The sequence below is a fragment of the Elephas maximus genome, chromosome 19 (assembly GCF_024166365.1).
Source record: "Elephas maximus indicus isolate mEleMax1 chromosome 19, mEleMax1 primary haplotype, whole genome shotgun sequence".
Taxonomy (NCBI): Eukaryota; Metazoa; Chordata; class Mammalia; order Proboscidea; family Elephantidae; genus Elephas; species Elephas maximus.
This window is the reverse complement of record NC_064837.1, coordinates 50,675,242-50,696,062: the sequence shown is the minus strand read 5'-3', so window position 1 is coordinate 50,696,062 and position 20,821 is coordinate 50,675,242. Positions and strand designations below refer to the sequence as shown.

The 20,821-nt window shown below is 49.4% G+C and overlaps 1 protein-coding gene across 2 annotated transcripts; it reads right to left on the bottom strand.

The window, feature by feature from the left end:
- Positions 1-13,013, bottom strand: HROB (homologous recombination factor with OB-fold). Of its 2 annotated transcripts, none has more exons than XM_049861119.1 (10): positions 12,808-13,013; positions 12,115-12,165; positions 8,534-9,727; positions 7,031-7,114; positions 5,970-6,110; positions 5,076-5,184; positions 4,803-4,888; positions 4,432-4,557; positions 2,969-3,089; positions 1-763 (listed from the first exon to the last, which is right to left on the bottom strand). In XM_049861119.1, the coding sequence occupies exons 1-10, from the start codon at positions 12,808-12,810 to the stop codon at positions 672-674; spliced, it is 2,007 nt and encodes a 668-aa protein (XP_049717076.1). In that variant the 5' UTR covers positions 12,811-13,013; the 3' UTR covers positions 1-671. The 2 variants fall into 2 exon arrangements, with proteins under 2 accessions (XP_049717076.1, XP_049717077.1); XM_049861120.1 differs by having other exon boundaries at positions 8,534-9,455.
- Between the last annotated feature and the right edge of the window lie 7,808 nt (positions 13,014-20,821).

Below are 20,821 nucleotides of genomic sequence, written 5' to 3'. Positions count from 1 at the left end.
CTGTGCCCTGGTCTGGTCATCTGCCCGAGCCCTGCTCTGGCCCAAGCACCGCTGGCAGGACAGACAGGACAACCAGCAGCATGGGCAAAAAGGAAGGGGAGGCAGGTGAGGGAAGGCTGCTTTATTTCAGGACAAGGTACAACAGCCCACACTCCTGGCCCTGTACCTGGGAATCTTGGGCACAGTGAGCTAGGCAGCCACAGGCCTCAAGAGACAAAGCAGAGGCAAGTGTGCATGTGTCCTTCCCAGGTCAGAAGGACAGGTCACCACTGCTGTGGTGTGACTCCTCACAGCTCCTCAGCTGTCCAGGGACTAGGGAGTAAAGGGATGAGGACATGAGACCCAATATCCTCTCAAGTCAAGCTGAGGTGGGGAGAGTGACACTGGAGGTGACACACTTTCTCTGTTGGCAGGAGAAGGGTCAACACGTCAGAGGGCTGGAGGGCTGGAGAGCCAGTCTTAGGCCGCATTCTGGAATGCCAAGGGAAGACCCAAAGTGATGGCAGTGCAGAATCTCAGGGACAAGGACGTTCTCAGGGAAAGCATCCGGGGTGGGAGCAGCCACAGAGGCCCATGCTTTGTGTATTTTCCAATTGCGATGGTCATCTTCTCTCCCTTGGGCATGGTCGGACACAGCCAGAGCCTTGCCTGGGTGCTGAGAGGCTGCCTGCTCATGGTGGGTGCCCTGCCTTGGGGCAGTCCCAATTGCTGGTACCACAGAAGAAGTCCTCAGGGAGCTCGCTCAGGAGCCCATCCAGCTCATCTGCAGAGAGGGGGTGGTGGTTAGTGCCAGTAACAGGGCTTCAATGAATTGGGACCACAGCTCCTGCTCCCCAGGAGGGCCTGGCCTGGCTGTACAGCTGGTGAAGTGGCTCCTCCTGGGCAGTGGGGCCCATGCCAACGGGCCTGAGGCTGGCCTGCCTTCCCTCTCCCTCCGTTCCCCACTTACCTGCACACAACAAAAGGCAGGGGCATAATCCCCAGGCTATTCAGCTCATAAAGAATACCCCCTTGGGGCTCACTGGTTCCTCTGTTTCCACCTAGAGGCACAGTGCCGAGCAGGAAGGCTTCGAGGTCCCCTAACGCAGCCCTCTCGTTTGACACAGGGTGAAACAAGGCCGGGAAAAACTATTAGATGTGTTCAGAATTACATAGTTCATTAATCTGGTTCTCATCTGAGGAGTGGGGCATCATGCCCTCCCCCAAAGTGCCAGTGTGGGCTTAAGGAATGAGAGTAACTGCTGTTCTCAAATTGAGCCCTTATGTCCGACAACTTGGAAAAAGAGCTGGTCTCAGTAATTCCGACTGATATTATTATTGTTAACAGCTAACACCGAGTGCTTGCTCTGTGCCAGGCACAGGGCCAAGCACACTGTACTCATCATTTATGGTTAACTACCTTAACAACAGGGCATAAGGCATCTCACGGTAGCTTCTGTTACAACCCCCACTTCACCTGAGAGAACAGGACTTAAAGAGGTAAAACCATTTGCCCAGGTAAGCAAACAGAGGCTCCATCTGGCTCTCAGAGCCACTGTTTTCCAACTATAAGATGCCCGTTTACCGGATGGCATCAGGAAGCCGTAGAACGTCACCACGAGCAGTTTGCTTGTCTGGCAGATCTGCCCCTACAGTGCAGATGTGATAGCAGCCATGGTATTCTACAGCTAACCCCACAGAAATTACCCCATGAGCACCAGCAACCTTCTGGAGATGATCTGGCTTGTCATCAAGCTTACTTACAAGGAGAGTGCAAGGTCCCAGACAATACAAACTTCCAGCTAAGGGGCAGATATTTTTTCATGGGATACTAATAAATGGGCTACTGTGAATGTGGTTAGTCTGAGATTCCCATCCATAATCGCATAAACTTAGAGACCACACAGGGTTGAGTTTCTGGAATTGAAAAACTAAGGATCAGAGCCTGAACTATGTTAGCATCACCTGGATGATGATCACTCCTGAGGAATCAGCTGCCTATCCCCAGGAAGTCTGTATCCTGGTCTGGTATCCTCCCTAAAGGGCCTCTGAGCTTAGTCAAGATAGGGAAATCTGCCTCCGTGGTCTGGTCATCAGTCCACAGAAGACTCCAAGTAGGGCACAAGGGCAGTGCCTGTCCATCTGGTGGTTAATAGCATAGGGTCTGGAAATCGGGGAGACCTGTGGGTCACACTCATATTGCTTTATGTGGCCCCTATCATATCATACGGTTGTTATGAGTTGGAATCGACTTGACAGGGCAGGGAGTTTTATCACATCATTAAATAGCTTGTGGCCTGCCGCCTTGCCAAACAAGATACCACATCTGATTTCTGTAAGATTCCAGAAAGAGGAATGGCAGCCAGGGGAATGCAGGCTGAGCTATTCAAGAAGAAATATAAAGACCACCCGGAAACCAGAAGAACTAGATGGTGCCCGGCTACCACCACTGACTGATCTGACCAGGGTCAAAATAGAGATGATCTTGGATAGGATGGGAAAAAAATGTAGAACAAAACCCAGATTCTTAAAAAAGGCCAAACTAACTGGACCACCTGAGACTGGAGGACTCCCTGAGACTATCACCCTGAGACAGTCTTTAAACCTTGAACCAAACTATCCCCTGAGATCGCCTTTTAGCAGAAATGCAGAGTGACATACAAAATAAAGAGTATTACCCGTTAGATCAGTGCTCCACTAAAAAGCACCTGTATGAGTCCAAACGGTCAACATTTAATCCAAAGCAGAGATGAGAAGATAAGGAGACAGGGAAACTAGATACTGGAAATGGAACAATCAAAACATAATTAAAGAGAATGCTGAATCTTTGTGAAAAATGTAACTAAAGTCACTGATCAATTTGTGTGGAAATCGTCAAATGGGAACCTAACTTGCTATGTAAACTTTCACCAAAAACACAATAAAATATTATTTAAAAAAAGAATAGATGGAAAACCTCTCTTGCTCCTGGATGTTTTGACTGCCTTACCTGCTTCTGAGAGTTCTTCCTCAGGGGACGCCCTTGCCTCTGGGTGCTGTGCTGTTCTGAGGTCTTCCTCAGACTTCGCATCCACTTCACGCTGGAGGCCGCTGTGGAAGCTTCCTAGGTCCTGAGGGCGGAGGATTTGGTTACCAACGCCTGTGCTCCTAAAAACCCTCTCGATGGTCCTGCCTCTATCCAGACCATCTCAGAGGAACAGGTAGGCGGTCAGGAAAGAGATGTGTGAAGGAGTGTGGCAGGGGCCAGTCAGTTGTTAGGCCCCTGCTGAGGAGGACCAAAATCTTGAATGCTCAAAAGAGCAGGTAATTCAAAACCCAACATTTTTCGCTGATTTTCTTTCTTAATTCTATTGGTTTCTAATGTTTTAAGGAATTTATTTAACTGGAGCAGAGTGAAGAAGCCACTCAGACTTAGCCTGGGATTAAAAAATTATCTGCCAACAATCCCCAAAATAGGTAATATATGGGTAAGTAATCAAAACTGGCAATTGCTAACCATGGTTAGCTCTAAAGGATGGGAGTGGGAAAGGGTGAATGTCACTTTTACTTCATTCTGTACCATTTCAGTTTTGTCCAATGAGTATACATAATATGGAATTTAAAAGAAACAAAAAGATTATTTTTTGTAAGTTGAGAGACCATATACTTTTAAGAGAACATAGAGGAGGAAGTGGAAAAATGAGAGAAATGTAGAAAGTTAGGGCTAAAGGGCTCATAGAGGTTACCAAGTCTAACCTACTCGTTTTATAGATGAAGCAATAGCAGGGAGAGGACCAGGGTTGCCCAATGTCACACATGTTATCAGCAGAGCTGGGATAAGACCCAGGTCCTCAGCCCCAGGCCAGGCCGTGACAACGGTCCAGGATCCTAGGAAGGGCAGGGTGGCCACAGAAGTGATGTCATGTGCTGAATCAAGCCCAGACTCTGTACCCTCACCCTAGCTGGAACCCCATTCACCTTACACGGATCCCAAATGCTCATCTCAGTTCCCAAAGAGGGTGTCCCCACCAGAGTTGTTTGTGGGGTCCCTGTCACCTAGCACAGGCAGAGGCCAGGAGAGAAGGCGCAGAGCAAGTGCTGGTTCACCTGACAGGCCGTGTGGAGCCCACTGCCCTCTCCTACCGCCCCCTGAAGCAGATCTGACCTTCAGTCACTTCCCGCCACCACCCTCTGGTAGACCCTCAATTTGGTTACTTCTCAAGTGACTCCTAGCCTCTCAGATGCTCGAGCCTGCCATTGGACACAGGGATCACTAAGAAGTCAGCTGCTCCTCTAGGGACTGTTATGGTGCCATCTGGTGGGCAGCTGGACCAGGGACAGGAGGAAATGGCCCTGTGCCCAGAGCTGCTTCTTCACCTCCGGGTAATTGCCTTCCTTATATCTCTGCTCCCTGGAGCAGGGTGGTGGGGGGAGGGGGCTCCATCAGTCCTCATCTCATCCTGCCCCTCTTACCTTGCGGAAGGGCTGAGATGCCTTGAGGAAGTTCCCATCCCCAGAATCTGGGCTGTAAATATGAACCAAGTTGTTGGGCGTCACGTTGAGGTAGTGATTCCGGAGTGAAGGAGAAAACACTCCAATCTGGCGTAGAGGAAGGGGAAGGTCAGTGCCAGAGGGCTACCTGGTCCCCGCCTGCCTCTCCCTTGGTGTCCTGTGCATGGGGGCCACAAGCCTTCACTCAGGTCCAGATAGCCAGGGCTTAGCAGCAGCCCAGCCACTCACTGCCTTGTCTTGGGTGGGAAGACAGCTCACAGGTGAGGAGACTGACACCTCAGGGGCTCTCCCTGGGTGGGGGTGGGGCAGGTCCCCAGTGGGAGATGCCCTACCTGCTTCAGCAGCAGCACTGAGCCTGGCTTCAGCTCATTCTGGCGTGTCTCCAGCAGCACCCTGTGCACTGTTCCCTGCATCTCCCCTGCAAATACCACAAGGGCCCGTCAGCCTTGGGGTCCAGACAGCACAGGGCTGGTTTGGGGCCCAGGTGGGAAGTGGGCTGCTCGCTGCCTCCATTTTCCCAGCTGCAAATGGACAGGAGGCTCCTAATCACCTCCTGATTTTAACAGAGGGCACTCATCAGACACTCCCAGGACCTAACTCCTCACCTGTGGGGTCCTTGAAAACTACGCTGGCGTCCATCGTGCTCCGGGTCAGGGACTTGATCATCACCGCCATGTTGGGGACCTTGTTCCTGGGCAGCTGCTTCAGGGCGGCCTGTTTACAAGGAAAGGCATTTGCTGAGCCAGCCATGGACCACTTGTAACTTCCCAGGTTTCCAAATGTACCAGACAAATCAGGGAATGGAGGGGCAGAAGAGTACAGCTGTGGGGATGATCTTCCTTTGGAGGGCAGAGGGGCAGCCCTACCCAGAGGCAGTTTACAGGGATTATTCCACCTCCTCTGGCAGACCTGAAGCCGAGAGCCCCTTTGCCTCTCTCCCTCCTCCTGGCTTGTGTATATGTATTTATACCAGGGCTTCGAACCAGTTCATTCCAGTTTGAACCCCTGCTGAGAATTTACACGTATAGAACCTTATGTATAAAATCACCTGGGGATCTTGTTAAAATGTACATTCTGATTAAGTGTATCTGGGGTGGAAAACCAAATTGTCAGCAGGGGTTCAAACCAGAAAGAACCGGCTTGAAGCCCTGACTTATACAGCACCCCCCTGCAGCAGGCCACAGGCAAGGCTGTGTTAGCACATGTCCTACAAGTGTCTGCACCCAGTCCTTGACCACTGAGTGCTCGAAGGGCAGCAGGGTGCTTACCCCACCCACTCGGGGACCCAGAAGTGCACAGATGCGCCCATGGCCACCCTCTCCTGCCTGTGCCCAATGCTGTGGATAGTAATGAGAGGCAGAGGAGTAAAGACACAACCAGAGAGACAGGCCTGAGGTAAGAGGGAGGGAAGACATAGCTTCTTTCTGAAGGTGGGCCAGTCAGTTGGTGAAAGGGATAGAAATGCTCTTGGTTTAGATCTCGGTGCCCAGGATTCTTACCTTCCGCAGCACCATGATGATGCTGTAGGTACAGAGGAAGCAGGTGGGGTCTCTCTCATCCAGGCCCAGAGAAGATTTCATGGTCAGCCAAGGCCCTCGCCCAAAATCCTCCTCTACCGATGCCTGGGAACTAGCAACAATCTGGCACCACAGAGCAGAGCAGGGGCCTATGTTAAGGGGGCCACCCTGCTAAAGTCCCTTGGGTGAGACAGGATGGTGGGGTGAGGGAGGACAGGACTGCGCCCTGGCAGCCACAGTCCCTCCTCCAGAAAATGGTTTGTGAAATCTTGTTGCATATCACTTTGTTTACTAGGCAGCTAGAGGAAAGATTGTTCTTAATAATAATAATAATACTCAGGTCCTGACTTTAATTACATTGAAGCAAAAGGCTATCCATGCTTGTCTCTTATAAAACACTCGAAGTCTTAGCAGCAGGGAGCCACCACATGCACTGAGAGGGTTACAGAGTGTCTTAGCCACTTTGAAACCAGTCCCATATTTATTTGGGGTACCTCTAGCTTTAATCATTAACCTTCCTACATTACTAAATGCTTTGAATCCACGTGGATATTTACTGCTTTGGCAGATCTGGGGAGCTACAGCAAAAAGAAAAACCAAAACTGAGAGTGAGGTCAGCCAGAATCCCAGGAAGGAGGGAGGTTGGGTCCCACCCACCAAAAGAAAACAGTGGAGGCAAAATGAAGGCAGAGCCTTCCCTGTTCAGCTCCCAGAAACCTGAGCAGGGTTCCTGAGATACGATCTCGTAATACTTAGGACACTCTTCTCCCCCGTGGGAAGGTGGAACTAGGTGGGCCTTTATTTCGTGGGTGGTAAAGAAGGCTGGACCCATGGGATAGGTGAGCAACTGGCTGGCATCAGAATAGGCCTCAGTTTATACCAGTAAAACTGCCGCCTCCCCCAACCGCCGTCTCCAAATGCCCTCTGGTGTGTGACAGCAGAGAATAGGCATCAACTCTGCTTCTCAACTCCTGAAACATGCAGGGCTGCCCCTCACTCTCAAACGATCCCCAAGAAGTTAACAATCATGTGGGATAAGCTACCTCCATCCGGAATTTAGCCAGAGCACCATGAGTCGGAGTCTGAGGTGTGGAAACCATGATCTCCTCCAGATTTTTCCCGCTATGCTAAGAGAGGAGGGAGAAGGAGAAGGTGAGAGCAAACTCAGCAGCTGTTATTTACAAGTATAACTTCTTGTCTGCGTTATATAATGAGTTCAGGAAACTATCAAGGACAATTAACACATATTACATCTCTCCTCACGAAGTCTCAGGAGCCTCATCAGCAGCTCAAAAAAAAAAAAAAAAAACACTTTTGGGATCGTTTTGGGAATGTGAGGAAGCTGGAGCTGGCCAAGGAAGAAAATCCAGGACTGCCTGAAGGGGACGATGACCTGAACAGAGGCTTCGGTTGAGCCAAAAGGAGGTTTTCCCCAAGAGCCTTCTGGGGGCCTGGCCCTTCCCTACAGGGAGATCAGCCCAGGAGGAACATAGGTGGTTTCCTTGGATTCTCTTAAAACTCTAGAGAAGAACCAACAACAGGCAGAAATGGTTTCCAACACCCTTAAAACGAGGAAGAAAGGGGTGTACCTATCACAACCAGATCAAATCCTCCCAGCTTGATTATCCAGAATTCTATTCCAAGACTAAGGAGCCCTGGTGGTGCTGTGGTTAAGAACTCGGCTGCTACCAAAAGGTCAGCAGTTCGAACCCACCAGCCACTCCAAGGGAGAAAGATGTGGCAGTCTGCTTCCGTAAAGATTTACAGCCTTGGAAACCCTATGGGGCAGTTCTACTCTGCCCTACAGGGTTGCTATGAGTTGGAATTAACTAGACAGCAACAGGTTTGCTTTGGTACCTGAATACTAGTTTGATGGATCCTGTCCTTCCCCCACTGCTTAAATCCAACCTCTTAGTCCTGTCTTCTTTCCAGCCCCAGCTTTCCCATCTTGACCCACATGCATCAGCCACAGGAACTGTTCTGTGGATCTCCAAGAGTGCCCCGCTCTGACGCCTCTGTGTCTTTGTGCATGATCTTCCCCGTCTTGCCACTGCTGGAATGTCCCCCAGAGCGCAGTGCTTCCCCCACACCTGTTAACCTCCTATTCAGCAAGCCCACAGCGGGGCCAGTGCCTCCCAGCACCCAGGAAATACCCTCCACTCACACTCTGCATTCTGGGTATCATCACCTTTTTGCGCCTATATCTTCCACCACACTGTAAGCTCCTAAAGACATGGCTATTTCTGTTTTAACCTCTGTATTCTCAGTCCCAAGCAAACTGTCTAACCCATACAAGCCCTTAGCAAATGTAAGTGAGTGAAGCTTCCTGCCCCTGTGCCTAGCACACAGTTGGTGCTCAGTAAACATAAGAAAGCTGTCAGAGTCCTAAGCATCTCTCTCACATGTGGTTTTTCAGGCATCTCATTCTTCCTTCTCACTTCTTTTGACTTCATCTACATCTTGGGAAACCTTCCCTCTCTGCTCCCTCCCCCGCCCACCAACGCCCTGGAGAGCTCTGGCCACTGCCGAGAGATGGCCTCACTCACCTGGTGTGGCAGGAGCCCTGCAGGGCCGGGGAAGCGGCGGGCTTTGGCTTGGGTGGTGGTGCGGGTGGGCGGCTGGGGTGTCCGGTTGGCAGCAGTGACTAGTTGCACCAGGTGGTTGGTGACTACGGGCGTCTGCAGAGCTGCCTGGGGAACCAGGGAGGAACACGGGCCCTTTGGGGTGTGAGCAGGAGACGCTATAGAAGCCACTGAAGCGTGAGGCTCTAAGAGCCCCTGTGGACAGAATCCAGAGAGGACCCTTGAGGGAGCAGAACAGCCTGAGTTGGGAGTCCGTGTTCCAGGGAATCGAGGTTTGCCACTGAAACAGCCACCTGGAGACTGGGGTGGCTGGTGGGAGAAACGGTTTTGAGGGCTGCACTGAAAAGAACCTCTAGCAGATTGGAGCGGGTGGGGTGCTTGAAGAGAGGAGCCTTTGGTACAGACTCCCCAGTGGCCTTGTTGAGTGCGGACTGTTGAAGCAGTTGGGATAGGAAGGCTACCAGGGGCACCAGGTCTCAAGTGGCACTGTGGAGTCTTGCTGTTGACAACTGGATCTAGAGGCTGGCCCTGGACTGAAATAAGGCCATCATGCCTATTGTGGGTGGCAAGCGTAGACCCTTTTGGGCAAGATCCACTCGGCTCAGCTACCCGGGCCTTTTTGGCCAATACCAGGTCCTCTCCCTGACAGGGGGACAGGATTCCTGTGGCCTCACTGCTAACTCCAAGTTCTAGCTCCGTGCCAGGCCCCTCCAGCTCCATGCTTGCCAGGACGTCATCAAATTCATCTTGCTCAGGTCCCTGAGGGCCACCAACAACCTGCTGCTGAGTCTCCAAGGTGGGTAGGGGGCAGAAGGCTGAGGACTGGGGTCTTGCTGGCTCTCTGAGTGCTTCAGGCAGTGTCACTCTTCTCTGATTGCCAGTCCAGCTGTTGGAAGTTGAGACAGGTCTTAGGGGGGCTGTCCCTGTGGAACGGGGGCCCCTGACGGCCCTGGACATGCTGGAGGTAGGGAGGCGGAGTCCCAGGGCTGGCAGGCCAGAAGTCTCAGAAGGAGCAGTGGGGTGTGACGGCGGCCACCTGGAGGACTGTGCCTGCACTGTGGCCTGTGGCCTGGAAGATGCAGGTCTCAGGCACCCAGCATTCACAGGCAGTGAGCCAGCAAGCTGGTTCTCTGCATCCTCTACAGCGGACAAGAAATCCTACAGAGAAGAAATCAGGAAACACTCTGCTTTCGCTGTTTCAGGCAGGTGGTGTACATGCCAGAAAGGCAATGGTGTTGTTTCTCACCACCTTTGACCTTGCCCATGAGCCCACTGCCTGGCTTCTATCAGAAACATTCTAAGGCTAAGTCTTCAGGTTGCTTTTCTCTTTCTTCAATCTCTGGGGCAGTTACGGAAGCAGAAGAAGCACACACAAGGGCACCATGGAGTCAAACCAATCCAAGGTCAAACACCCATCTCCAGGAGACTAGGTCGCTGGGGTCCAGCCTGTGCAACAGGGATCTATCCAGCTGGTCATGCTGCCTGTCCTCAGCCCACTCCCCACTGGAAAGATACACACACACACACACACACACGTGCGCACGCGCACACACTGCCTTCAGTAAGCCAGAAAGAGCTTGGATCCAGCAAAATAGGCAGAAGTTAAATATAGATTTTCAGGCAAGTTAAATTAAGTGTGGATTCCAGTTGGGAAGCAAGGTGAGATTGACACCTTCAAGAGCAACAGACCTGTTCCGAGGGTGTTTTTGAGTCAGAACTGCTGATTTAACTGACAGGAAGGTCCCATCCACCCCCACTCCCTGCCGCCCCATTCGTTTGTCTGGGCTAGAAAAAGGTTTCTTCCTGCATTGTATGTTATCAAGAGAGTCACAAACTCCAGCAGGATCACCTTGGGGTTGAAAACAATAATAATGATGATTATAATTACAGCAGCAATAAAATGCTGATGACCCTGGGGTTGACGGATTCCCTTCCTCCTGAAGAGCTCATTCTCAGACACGATGTCATTCTGCCTTGGGAAGGGGGAAAGGGTCTAGTCTGCAATTGCCATGGATTGGAAACTTGACATGTCAGAGCCCTTCACCCTAATTCCACCACTGGCCTAGCAAGCTGTCCTACCATCACCTGGTAAGACCCAGAAGGTCACTGAAACAGTCACTTTTACAGTCTGTAATCATACGTCTCCAAAGCTGAAAGACAAAGACAAGGGCACATGTCCTGTTGTGAAAACACAAATCAAGTCCCCAAGCAATAATAAAAACAACTAATGCTGGAAACCTCACTGGGTGCCAGGTTCCATGTAAGCACTTTACCGGAATTCTCTCAATCAATTCTCACAGTGGCCCTATGAATAGGTACTATTATTATTCCTGCTTTATGGCTGCAGGAATTGAGACACAGGACAGGTTAAGTAACTCCACAGAACCAGGACTAGAACTCACGTGTGCCCTTGTCCCTCTGCCTTAGGGCCTTAGTGAATGAGACAAGCCACAGACTGGTTTTTAAGAGGTCTGAGGAAGGTCTCTTGTTCCCTTCAAACCTCAGCTTCCAAAGGCCTCCAAGGAAGGGGAGGGTGGAGCCTGGGCTGTCAGGTGGGCCCCTGGTGCAGCGTCCGCCACCATACCTGGCACAAAAATTAGACCTCAAAATGAGTTCTAAATTGGAGTTTTCAGGCAAAGTATTCGGAGATAAAAAGTAGATTCTGAACTGTTTGTTCCTGGTAAAACAGAACAATTGTATTCTAACAAATGTGTCTTAGTGGTTTCCACTACATTAGACTGGGTTCAGCAAGCTGAATCCTCATCCTGGCTATTTGTGCTGTATTCTAAGCAGGTTAATTTTCTTCTTTGGGCTTTACTTGCTTAAATTCTGCTTCTTTGGTAAAATGATTTGAGGTAACAATTTCAGGCCTCATGGATGAAACTATATCCGTTGGATTTGAGCAGGAAGGGAGCTGTGGGGATTGCCGGTTCAGTGGTCTCTGGCTGCACATTAACACCCCTGCCTGGGCCCATCCTCAGAGATTCTGATTTCGTTGGTGTGCTGTGGGGCCTAGACAGGGGTGACTCCAATGTGCTGACTCTAGACCAATCTAACCTCTCATGGACTGAGGAGAGGGAAGGAAGGAAGGGAAAGGCATCTGAGGTAGAGGAGCTCCTCTCATTTGCTGAAGAGAAAATGGAAGGCCAGAGAATGCAGTAATTTGCCCTGACTCACATAGGCAGTTGGTGTCCGCAGGCCTCTTGCTGTCTCCTACACTTCTCTGGCCCTCCACACACATTCTTCCTACCTCAAGTAAGTCATCATGAAGGTGAATTAAATCACCTACATGACACAGCTTCCAAGCAGGGACCCTTAGAATTTAAAGGTACGACAATTAGGCAATTCATCTCTCTGGAGTTTTGTTTGTTTTTAAGACAGTTAAATGGGTTGTTTACATTTCTCAGCCTCACCCAGACAAAAAAAAAAAAAAACAACCATATGCATGTCAACTAAAATGTATTCGGCTGCTCCCAGATGTTCCATGACTGGGTGTTTACATCTTAAGACCTTCTCTGCCACCTCTGATCACCAACACTTCTTACCTCATCTTCAAACTCCTCTTCCACAGCAAACAGCTTCTGCAAACTGCATGCCTGAAAGGAAAACAAAGCAATTGAGGTTGAAGAAGAAATGCCATTTGAAAGTACACTCTGTCCTCCCTACCCTTTTTCCCAATTCTAGCAAAAAGGCCATCAGGTGTGCTATTTTCTGCTAGTGCTGGGGGAGAAATAAGGGATGAGAAGAGAGAAAATTGGGTCTATTTAAAGATTTAGATGATTAAGAATCCCTTCTTGTACAATAATCCCCTCAGATCCACCTGCATTAATCCTGGAAGGGGGCAGGGAGCAAAGGCAGGCTGCTCTCACAGTGGAGATGCCCACCTCTAAGTGTCTAAGGGTCATGATGGAAAGCGTTACTGAATGGGGGCAGGCTCAGGAGGCAGTGATGTTTGAGTGGGCAGGGAAGGATGAACAGGAGTTCTAGAAAAGAAGGAAGCCAGCTGGAGGAAAACTGAGGCCCACAGAAGGAGAAGTGCCTTCCTAGAATCTCCCAGCGCGTCCATGCTAAGCCCCGACCAGCGCCCGGGTCTCCTGACCCCACCCGGACTCTTGCCCACACCCGGGCTCCGGCTCTGCAGCTCGCCAGGCCGCAGGTGAGGGCTGGAACCCCGAGGGAGGGCTCAGGGTCTCAGGGACCAGGCGGCTGGGGATATCCGGGTGTCGGCGCGGCATTACCATGGCGACGGCGGGTGGGCTCCGGCCCGTGGGTTGCCCTGGCGGGCCCCCGACTAAGGCGGGCGCCGGGGCCTCGGACTCGGTCCGGGCGGGAGGATGGGAGTTCCGGCGACGGTGCCCCCTGGGAGGAGCCGGAGGGCGGTGTCGTTGCGACCCGGGCGGGGATAGAGGGAGCGTCTCCGGGAACCTGGGAGCCGCATTCGAACCCACCGCCACTCCAAGTGTCTCCGCCCTCTTAAAGTTCCGCCTTATTTCTACCCTGCCGACACAAAGTTCCTTCACCCGCCAGCCTTCCGCCCTGGCCTTAAAGGAGAAATGAATGAGCTCTCGGTCGCCCCCCTGTGGCCTCACGGGCCGGTCGACTAGTTCAACACGCGTTCAGGTGAGAGCAAGCTTGAGGAATTTTGGGCCCATTCCATCCATCCCAGCCCAGCCTCCAAGGAGCCTGGTGGTGCGGTGGTTAAGCGCTCAGCTGCTAACCAAAAGATCGACGGTTTGAGCTACTAGCCGCCCTGCGTGAGAAAGATTTCAGCCTTCGAAACTCTATGGGGCACTTCTACTCTGTCCTAAACGGGTCACTCTGAGTCAGAATCCATTCGATGGCAAAGGGTTTTTTTTTGGCCCACCCTCCTCTCTTCTGTTAAGACTAGGTACATTACTACAGCGAGACTCTCATTCACACCAAAACCTACCCAGATGGTTTATCTGACTGTTAGTCTATCCATCCACCATATACCCAAGAAAGACCAAACCCACTGCCGTCGAGTCAACTCCGACTCATAAGCGATCCTACAGGACGGAGTAGAACTGCCCCGTAGAGTTTCGAAGGAGCGCCTGGCGGATTTGAACTGCCAACCTCTTGGTTAGAAGGTGTAGTACTCAACCACTACGCCACCAGAGTTTGGTTTTATCCGCCATATAGCTATTCATTTATTCAGCTAATTACAACAATCCTTGCAGCACAGGTTTATTAAACGAAGATGTTCTTGTCTGGCTGTTTTTATCCTTCATGTCTCAGCTCAGATGTCAGACCTTCCCTGCCACCTTACTCTCAAGTAAACCACCCCCCACATCACAACAGTATTTTCTAAACAGCACTTGTCATAATTTGTAATTATCATGGTTTGCATCTTTACTGCCAGTCATCCTCACTAGAATATAAACTCCACGAGGACAGGGACCTTGTCTGGATTGTTCGACTTTGTATTCCCAGTACCTAGCACGGTGCTCAGTAAAAGCCATTGAATGAATGAGTGACTACTATGTATCAGGCACAGTGGTTGACGTTGGGGATAAAGAAATGGAAAAGGCTCTTGTGCCCTCAAGGAATTCATAAGCAAGTCAAAGAAACACAGATCAAAAGACCGAGTCTAGGAAAGTCACGCAGAGAGATGGGCAGGGGTCCAATGAGCTGGGAGGGTCAGCTCTTTTCACTAAAGCCTGCTGTGGTTAATGACCCTAAGTCCTACCTCAGTTTCCCTCTTGCTTTGCTGCTAGTTGCAGTGGCAGCAGGAGCTGTGTAGTTTTGAAGACTCAGAAGGCAGGAGAACAGTAGCTGACAGGGGTGCTTAGCCATGTGATCCAAGCTGGCCCTGGGTCTTCCCCAGAAGGACAAGTATGATGACAAAACTGAGGCCGAGAGGGGGAAGAGACTTGCTCAGGGACACACAATTACTTAGTAGGGACCTTCTGGTTGAAATCCCATGCTTTCTCCTCTATCACACAGTTAAATGAACTTGGCATCTGCTTCTCCCACCTGTTGCCCACCTCCTGTTAGGACCAGTAGAAAATGTGGAGCTGGAACATTTTAGAGAGATTGGCAGATCGTAGGCAGGAAGTTTAGCGTTGGGAAAGGCACTGTGCTTCCTAGCACTGGCATCTCAAAGCAAAGGAAAAGACTGGGCCTTCGTGGAGATAGGGCCTAGGTCCTCTTCTTCCTCCTCTCAGAAGAGGGGTTAGGAGGCTTAACTCTTTAATAACCAAGTGTGAGGCTAGTAGGGGCTCAAATTAAAAAGGAAGGGATAGGTTCAAGGAAAGGGAAAAGTGAGTACTGGGGCTTGGGCAGGAGGGCCCACACCAGAGGATACCAAGCTGCCCACCGTGAAGCTTCATACAAAGCGGAGTGAGTGTAGTGTGGGGGTCTCAATAGCACCTTGATTTAACCCCATGTTAATAATGACCAATACTTCCTGAGCATTTCTGTGTGCCACACACGGTTCTAGGCACTTTACGTGTATTAACTCACTTAATCATTGTTAACGACCCTTGACATAGGTGCTAGGATTACTTCTGGTTTACAGAGGAGGAAAACTTCAATGCCTTGCCCAAGGTCACACAGCTAGTAGGTGGTGGAGCTGAGATTATGAACCAAGCAGTCAGGCTCCAGCATCCGCAGGTTTAAGCACTATGCTGTTTTGACTCATAGAATTCCAAGGAACTGGCTTTTTAACCTGGAGCTTTCGGGAATATAAGACCCCTGTAATCATGTGCAAAATGTCATGTGCTTATGCACATGTACTTTGTTCTGAGAGAAGTTCCATAGCTTTCGTCAGATTCTCATGTGTCAGAATCCTGTTTACCTTGCTCTAACTCAGAGCCAGGCTACACTTGCCTGGCTCCCACCCACGACTTTGTCCGGATGCATTACAGTCCTATTGCCTGGACTTCTGCAGTAGCCTCTTCATAGGTCAAACTTTTCTCCCTTCTGCCCATTCTTTCTAACATGCAAATGAGATCTAATTTCTCCACTGTAAAAATTCTTCACTCTCTCCCAGGTACCAGAGGATGACTTAAGCCCCAGAACCTGCAATGCCCTGGCATCTACCTCCCTGATCTATCTCATCTTTTGGAACAGCAGTCCCTAGCCATCTTTTCGGCCCACTCATTCTTCAAGCTTCATCTCACATTCTGCCTCCTCCAAGAAGCCTTCCTTAACTGCTCCACTCAGACCCAGGATTCCTTCCCCATGTTATGGTTGTTGGTTGCTGTCGAGGCGATTCTGATTCATAGCAACCCCATTGTGCAGAGTAGAACTGCTCCGTAGGCTTTTCAAGGCTGTGACCTTTCAGAAGCAAGTTGCCAGGCCTTACTTCTGAGGCACCCTGGGTGGATTTGAACAGCCAACCTTTTGGTTCGTAGTTCAGCACTTAACCGTTTGGACCACCCAGGGACTCCTTTGTTACTAATGGTTTCCTGCGTTTGGGCTTATCTTCTTTATTCCATTATAGAGCATGTCTATTATATGTCCTATGTTATCTGCAGGTCTCCCTCACACCTCCCTGCTGGGCTCTGAACTCTTTCAAGGCAAAGACATGGCTTTTTACCTTTGTGTCTCAACATGTAGCAGAGTCTGGCACGTAGAAGACACCTGGCAAGAGTTTGTTGAATGACTTAATGCCATTTGTCAGGAGGGAGTGTGAATAAGTCCGGGCAACTCCGTGCTCATTCTGCAAATACCTGCAGTTGCTGGGCGAGGAGCTTCACTTTCTTGGGGACAGAGGAGAGCACATCATCTGGAATGTGTGTGTGTGTGTGTGTGTGCATTACAATGTTTGTGTCTGGAGATAGTGCATTGGCTTTGGAGTTAGACAAATCTTGGTTCCTATTGACTCTGCTACTGTGTTACTTCAAGTAAGTTACTTTACCTCTCTGAACCTTAGTTGTCTCATCTATGAAAATGGAATAAGGTATCTCTGCCACAGGGTTGCTGTGAGATGAAATAAATTAATGCATTGAAATGGCTAACTTTGTGCCTGGCATATTGTCAAGAGCTCCACAAATGTGGGTTCCCTTGCCCCCTACTTAAGTTTGCAAACATGTGCTGGGATTTGTTATAAGAGCCACATGCCTGGGGTTTGTATCTATTTCAGCGTGTTTTCAAATGCGTTTTGCCCTGATTTGTATTTTTATCATATGAGCAGTGGTATGTGAATCAGTGTGAAGTATGTGTTTATGTGTTCATTTTTGTTTACCTTGGTATGGACAGTGGCATATTTGGATAGGACGTGTATACACACACCAAGAGTCTTGTGGGGCTGTGTTGGTGGGTGGCTGTTGTATGCTGAGTGGGTGTGTGCAATGTGGGTAGAATTAATGTGTGTTGTATGCTGCATGTGGGGTTTGGAGGAGTTGTGTGAATGGCGATGTTTACGGGACTGGTCTGTGTGTGTGTGTGTGAAGGTTGTGGATTCTGAGTGTATAACCAATGAGTGTAACCAACAGCGCTGTCTAATAGAATTTTCTGTGTTGATGAAAATATTCTATATCCGTACTGTCCAGTAGAGTAGCCACACGTGTCTACTGAGCACTTGAAATGTGGCTAATGGGACTTCTCAGGAAACCAAAGAAAATGTGTAACGAAGGAACTGAAGTTTTAATTTTAATTAGTTTTCATTTAAATAACCAGAGGTACACTATAGACAGAAACTTCTAAGTTGTTCTCCACACACCAGCCAGGTGGAGTGCCTTCCCCTCCCTCTGACCACGAAAAGCCCATTCGTCTTGTCCCAGCCCCAGGATGTAAATAGACTCGCTGCAACCCCGTGTGAGCTTGTGTGCGTGTATATGTGTGCGCGCGCGCAATGTGAGACGCAAGGGGTGGGGGCTACTGCGCCTCCGCCCCTCAAGTCCCCAGCCGAGCCGTGAATCATCCTGACAGTGAGGTGAGTCATTCATGAAGTGCTCGCGGCCGGCACTGCAGGCGGGAAGCGAACGTCAGCTTCCCAGCCCCCTTCCCCTCCTCTACTCCGATGGGACCGCTCAACCCCACGCACTGCAGATGTTGTTGGAAGAAACTGACACGGGCGAATCAAGGCGCCGAGAAGCTCATCTCTGCCTCTCCCTCTGGTCTGCAATCCATTCATCTCCCCAGCCCCTCTCTCCCCTCCGTGGCATGTGAGTCATCTCACCATCTCCCCGAGGACCGGGACATCCAGCTCCTTTCTCCTCTACGCCCGCAGTCCAATATCCACCTCCTCAAGCCTATCTCATTTGGCCCTCGCCCAGAGCTGGGGAGGAGAGCAGGGAGGCTGGACTCCATGGTGGGGTGTCAGGGTCCAGGTTTGGAAGCTAGGTTGAGGCAGTTAAGGCTTTGGGAGTGGGGCGGGGCTCAGGGCAGGTTGCAGCTGACTGGATCCTGGGTAGCTGGCATCCAGCTTGCTTGGAGGAGCATCAAGACAAACGTGGGGCCAGCAGGCAAGGAGTGGCTGAGGGGTTCTGCCTGGATCACCTGCGGCTTGTGCTGAAGAGTATTCCTTTGGTTTCCTGGGAAGTCCCACATAGTACCCCCTGACAATCTGCAGGGCCTGGTAGCATCTCTCCTCTGCCCATCCCCCCTTTGGGCATCAATCATTCTTGCACCGAACATTCCCTGAAGATTCTGACTTGGACAACCTTATCATTTGGTGGTGTCCCTCACCGTGTCAGAAAGTAACATCAAACGCTTTAAAAATGGGCAGACCCTTTGGCATAGCAGCTCCACTTCTCAGAGTTTATCCTGTGACGATAATAATGGATGTGTGCAAACATTTAGCTCTAAGAGCGTTCGTCAAAGCATTATTTGAAACAGTGAAAACTTTAAATAAGGGCCACATAAACCAGAGACTCCATCTGCCTGAGACCAGAAGAATTAGATGGTGCCAGGCTACCACCAATGACCACCTTGACAGGGAACACAACAGAGAGTCACTGACAGAGCAGGAGAAAAGTGGAGTGCAGAACTCAAATTCTAGTAAAAAGACCAGTCTTAATGGTCTGACTGAGACTGGAGGAACCCCAGAAAATGTGACCTCCAGACTCTCTGTTAACCCAGAGTTAAAGCCATTCCTGAAGCCAACTCTTCAGACAAAGATTAGACCAGACTATATGATATAAAACGAACAGTGTACTTCTTAGTTCAAGTAGATACACAAGGCTAAATGGGCAGCCCCTATCCAGAGGCGAGATGAGAAGGCAGAATGGGACAGGAGCTGGTTGAATGGAACTGGAAGTCCGGGGTGGAAAGAAGGAGTGTGCTGACATATTACAGGGATAGCAACTAGGGTCTCATAACAATGCGTGTATAAATTTGTGTATGAGAAACTAACTTGAGTTGTAAACTTTCACTTAAAACACAATAAAAAAAAAGTGAAAAATGGGAAACAACCCAAATGTCCATCAAAAGGGGATTGAAGAAAGAAACCATGGTAAACATAACACAAAGGAGTACTATGCAACCACTAAAATGATATTGTGCAAGAAGATTCGATGCCATGGGAATATTTTCATAATATAGTACATCAAAAATGAAATCATGTGATACAATTTTTGTAAGAAAAATAAGCCTAAAAAAAGATTAGAAAAGTATTCATCTAATCGTTAATAATTGTTCTCACTGAATTATGAATTCAGGAGTGGTTTTCTTCTTTGTACTTTTCTGATTCCCCCGCCCCCTAGAATTTCCACCGTAAGAGTTCTTGACTTTTTACAGCAGAAAAAATAATTTTACTAAATGTTTTTAAAAAATCACTTGTGGGGTGGCAATGAAGATTAACTGTAAATGTGCATTTTATTGGGATGATGAAAATGTTCTAAAATTGGATTATTATACAGTTTGGTAAATTGTAAAAAACATAAAATTGTACTCCTAAAAATGGGTAAATTTTATGGTATGTTTTTTTTTAAACTATTACTTCAATAAAATTGTTTTAAAATTTCTTTAAAAAAGCCATTTGCTGGGCTTTCTACCATTGAGAAAAGTCTCCTAACTCCACATGCCTTAACCAGTTGCTGCCCCGTCAATTCTGACTCATGGCAACCACATGTGTGTCAGAGTAGAACTGTGCTCCACAAGGTCTTCGGTGGCTGATTTTTTGGAAGTAGATTGTCAGGCCTTTCTTCTGAGGTGCTTCTGGGTGGACTCGAACCTGCAGCCTCTTGATTAGCAGCTGAACTCGTTCACTGTTTGTACCACCCAGGAACTCGTCCACCTTCCTTTAAGAGTCCTAAAACAAACCTGAGTTCTTAGCTAGGTTTGCCGGATAAGATACAGGACGCCCAGTTAATTTGAATTTCAGATAAACAATAAATACTTTTTAAAATAAGTATAAAACTAAGTAGCACAAGTTTAAAGAGTCGTGAGCTCTTAGTATTAGTATGTAAAATATCATTCATTGTTTATCCGAAATTCAAATTTAACTAGGTGTCCTGTATTTTTATTTGCTAATTCTGGCAACCCTTGTCTGGGGTCCTTGCTCCTTTCAGATCTTGGGGCAGGAAATAGACTTGGTGGTGGTCATTTAGGTTTGTACCCCCCTCACCCCTAGAGCGATTCTACACAGCCTAGGAGAGTGTGATGGGGAAGCTCAGGTGCTGGAAACAGCAAGGTGAGAGAAGGTGAAGCTGCGGCCATTTCCAGTGTGGAAGGTGATTGCCAGCTCATTGAGTGGGTGTGACAGTGGCATTTCAGCTGACCAGAACCAGGGAGTGGTGTTTTCCACTCTCCTTGGGCAGTGGTCAAGCCTCGCCAAGGCTGGAGGCGGGGGAGGAGCTCACTGTTCAGGCCTCACGATAGCCCTTTTCGCAGGCATTCTATGTTGTACCCCAACAGCGCAGTGAGGAGGGTGATGTCATTGCCCACCATTACGGAGGAGGAAACAGAGATTCCAAGAGATTAAGTAGGCTTCCCAAACTCACACAGCTGGTAAGTGGCAGAGCCACAGCCCGAGTCGAAGCCTTTCCCCTCTCACTGGGGTACTTTCCACAAAGGCAGTGTAATCCAATGGCTAAACAAGTCAGTCTTTGGGCTCGGAGAACATGGGGTCGTATCTCTGCATCTTCAGTGACTTGGCTTTTGGCAAGCTCCTTAAGTCTTCTGAGCCCTAGCTACTTCATCTTAAAAGTGAGGATAATAATAATAATAATCCCTATCTCATGAGGTTATTGGAAGGATTAAATGAGACGGTGGAGGTAAAGTCTATTGTCTACTGGGCAGGATGTATGAGAGACCCTGCTGCTCAAGGATGGCAGAACACTGTGA

What these genes read in the sequence shown, in the direction of transcription:
- HROB (XM_049861119.1), bottom strand. An exon ending in AAGAGGAGTTTGAAGATGAG is followed by an intron (nt 9,728 to 12,114) that starts GTAAGAAGTGTT and finishes TCTTCTCTGTAG; the next exon opens with GATTTCTTGTCCGCTGTAGA. An exon ending in CAGTGCTGCTGCTGAAGCAG is followed by an intron (nt 4,558 to 4,802) that starts GTAGGGCATCTC and finishes CCTCTACGCCAG; the next exon opens with ATTGGAGTGTTTTCTCCTTC.